The 2,998-nt window shown below is 57.9% G+C and overlaps 1 protein-coding gene across 1 annotated transcript in view; it reads left to right on the top strand.

Annotated features, from left to right (window-relative positions):
• Positions 1-2,398: 2,398 nt before the first annotated feature.
• Positions 2,399-2,998, top strand: part of LOC114923139 (zinc finger protein 704-like) — a 39,820-nt gene continuing 39,220 nt past the window's right edge. Inside the window, exon 1 of the mRNA XM_029285716.1 lies at positions 2,399-2,749. Within this exon, the coding sequence (XP_029141549.1) occupies positions 2,399-2,749 (351 nt within the window). The remainder of the gene's footprint in view (positions 2,750-2,998) is intronic.

The following is a 2,998-nucleotide window of genomic DNA, read 5'->3' as shown; positions in this document are numbered from 1 at the left end:
TCAAAATTCAGGTGTTTGGCCACAGGTTCATATTTATGACGGTTGCAGCATCCTGGGGGTGTCTGTGTCACGTGATCCCTTTTTGCGACCTTCTGACAAACAAAAGTCAATGAGGAAACCGGTTTCACTTAACAATTCTGTTACTAACTTAACAGCGGCAATGATTCGCTTAATAACTAAGGCAAGAAAGGTCGCAAAGTGAGGCAAAACTCACTTAACAACAGATATTTTGGGCTCAATTGTCGTCGGTCAAGGACTACCTGTACTTCTTTTGAGTTGTTTTATGCTCCACCTGGTGTCTCCTTAGTGGTGTCCAGCCGTCGCGTTCTTTGACAACCTGGCTTCCTTTAACCGCTAATTCTTCCCAACATAATTGCTTTCTCCAGTGAATTTCCTCCACACGACCTGGCCAAAATAAATGAGATGCAGTTTTGTGATTTTTGCCTTCCAAAAACCTGTCTAGTGTTTTGCGCTCCAGCACTTGCTTGTCCGTCCCCTTTGCTGTCTTAAGGAAAACACAGGAGCCTTCTCCAGCCAAGAAGCAACCTAGAACTAAGGAGAAACTTCCTGACAGTGAGAATAATTAACCAGTGGAACAACCTGCCTCCAGAAGTGGTGAATGCTCCAACACTGGAGGTTTTTAAGAAGAGACTGGACAGCCATTTGTCCGAAATGGTATAGGGTTTCCTGCCTGAGCAGGGGGGTTGGACTTGATGACCTCCAAGGTCCCTTCCAACTTTATTATTATTATTATTATTATTATTATTATTATTATTATTATTATTATTATTATTGTATCATCACAGCTCAAACGAGTCAATTTTGTTCCCCTCTTGGGTTTTTAAGGTCCTACTTTCACAACCAGAGATAGCTACAGAGAACGCAGTAGAGTGGACTAACTTATATTTGATTGCCAGGCTGATGTCCTTGCGTAATAAAACTATAGAAGGCTTTAGAGCAGGCATGTCAAACTCACAACGTCACATGACGTCGCACAACATTTCGTGACTTTTTCCCCCATTGCTGGCAATGGGGTGGGCACGGTTTTGGCATGACGCATCCAGCCCACGGGCCGGCAGTTATGACATGCCTGCTTTATAGGGAAATATCCCTGCAGTACAGATGTGGTAAGTCCTCAACTTACGAATGCTAACTGGGAGAACTCTCGTTTGCCCAAAGTTGAAGAATACAGAAGCAGCAAAACCATCTTCACAGAGCAGAGGGTTCTGGGAGTTGAAGTCCACCCAACTTCGGGTTGTCAAGCTTTGAGAAACACAAATCAAAAGAGAAAACCTTCAACTGAAGTTGCCGGGACAATGGAGTCTTATTTTTAACAGCTTCACACACCGCAGTTATCGACTTCTTCACACTTTTTACAAAGCGTGGGAGAAGCAAGGTTCTCCTTAGGAAAAACGATCAGGGTGGGGACTTTCCCAGGCCCTGCACGTGGAAAGGGAACTCATCAAGCCTAGCCTGGTGGACTCGGTTTCTACGTGCAGGGCCTGGAAACAAAAAATAACTTTAAACTCGGAAGGACGCAGGTCAGATTTATTTGCGGTCGTCTGCAAGGGGCGCCTGGAAAAATGGGCATTACAAGAAAAATGGCAAAATTCGCACTGGAGTCCCCGGCGTTGGGCCTTCCAACACCCACCCCCCCCAGCGCATTTGGGGTTCCTTCCAACGAGCAGCCCCGCCTTCCGAGCCTTCAGCGCGCTTGGAATCCTGCCTCGCCTCCCCCGTGGTTTGCAGCCTCCGCCCGGCGGCCGCCCCACCACCGACATGGCCGCTGGAGGCAGAGGCGCACAGACCGGGCGGGGAAGGCCGAGGCCAAGCCTTCCTCTCCGCCTTCAGAAGCGGCTTCAGCTGCAAAGCCGGGCCGGAGCGGGACGGCGGCCCGTTTTTAAGCGCGCAGACCGGCAAGGCGAACAGACACATCGCAGCGGCGGCGGCGGCGGCAACTGGAAGAGAACGCGGCGACTCGCCCTCTTCGCCTCCTCTCTTCCCTCGCTTGCAATTGGCAACGTCGCCTGGCCAATGGGCGCGCGAGCCGGCTCCGGGCGACGTTCCATTTTGGAATGTTGACACAGCGCGCTAGCCAATGGCGTGCGGCGAAGGAGGAGCGGGGAGGTTTTTTTTTTTCTCTTCACCCTTCTTTTTTTTTTTTTGGGAGCAACCCGACAGCCGCCGCCGCTCGCTCGCTCGCTCCAGCGCCGAGGGGGCGGGGCAGCCGAGGGGGCGTGGCTCGGCGGGGGTGCGCCGCTCGCTGGAGGGAAACTCGCGGCGGCGGCGGCGGCGGCGTGCGGGGCTTCACCCTGCGAGGATCTGCCCCCCCCCCCTTCTCCGGGCCAGGGGGCTCGGCGCCCCGCCGCTCAGCCAGCCGGCCGGCCGGCCCCGCAGCATGGAGCCCAAGCCGCGGCTTTTCAAACGCGCCGCCTCCCCGGGCGGCCGGATTTGCTCCCCGCCGCCGGGCTTGACGTCAGCGGCCCCCTGCTGCCCTGACAGCAGCCCCCCGACCGCCGCCGCCGCCGCCGGCTTGTGCTGCAAGCCGCTCGCCTCCGCCTCGCCCGCCCCGCCGCCGCCGCCGGCGGCGCCCGGCAACGCCGTTTACACGGTGCTGGTGGAAGATCCGGCGTCGCTCCGGAGGAGAGCCCGCCGCAGGAGCTGCGAGGACGGCGCCGGCCGGAGACCCGCCGCGCTTGGCGGCGGCGGCGGCGGCTGCGCCCGAAGCAAAGTCCAGTTTTTGCAAAAGGTAGAGAGCGCGGCGCGGGGCGCGCAACTCCCGCTCCGTCGGCCCGCCCGCCCGGCCTTGGCTGTCGGGGGGCCGGAGGGAAGCAGCAGCGGGTGGGTGTGTCCCGTCCGGGCCTACGACGCTGACAGGCGGCGGCCTCGCCGAGTTGCGACCTGCCGGCTCCCCGCTTTTTCCCCCCCCCCGAGGGGGCGGGCGAAGGGAGAAGCGGGCACGTGGGAGGGGGCGGAGGGCCGGGGGCGCCGGCGGGGG

The sequence above is a fragment of the Protobothrops mucrosquamatus genome, unplaced genomic scaffold, assembly GCF_001527695.2.
Source record: "Protobothrops mucrosquamatus isolate PMUCROS unplaced genomic scaffold, P.Mucros_1.0 scaffold2102, whole genome shotgun sequence".
Classification (NCBI taxonomy): domain Eukaryota; kingdom Metazoa; phylum Chordata; class Lepidosauria; order Squamata; family Viperidae; genus Protobothrops; species Protobothrops mucrosquamatus.
The sequence above is the reverse complement of the archived record's forward strand: the minus strand, read 5'-3'. Positions and strand labels throughout refer to the sequence as shown.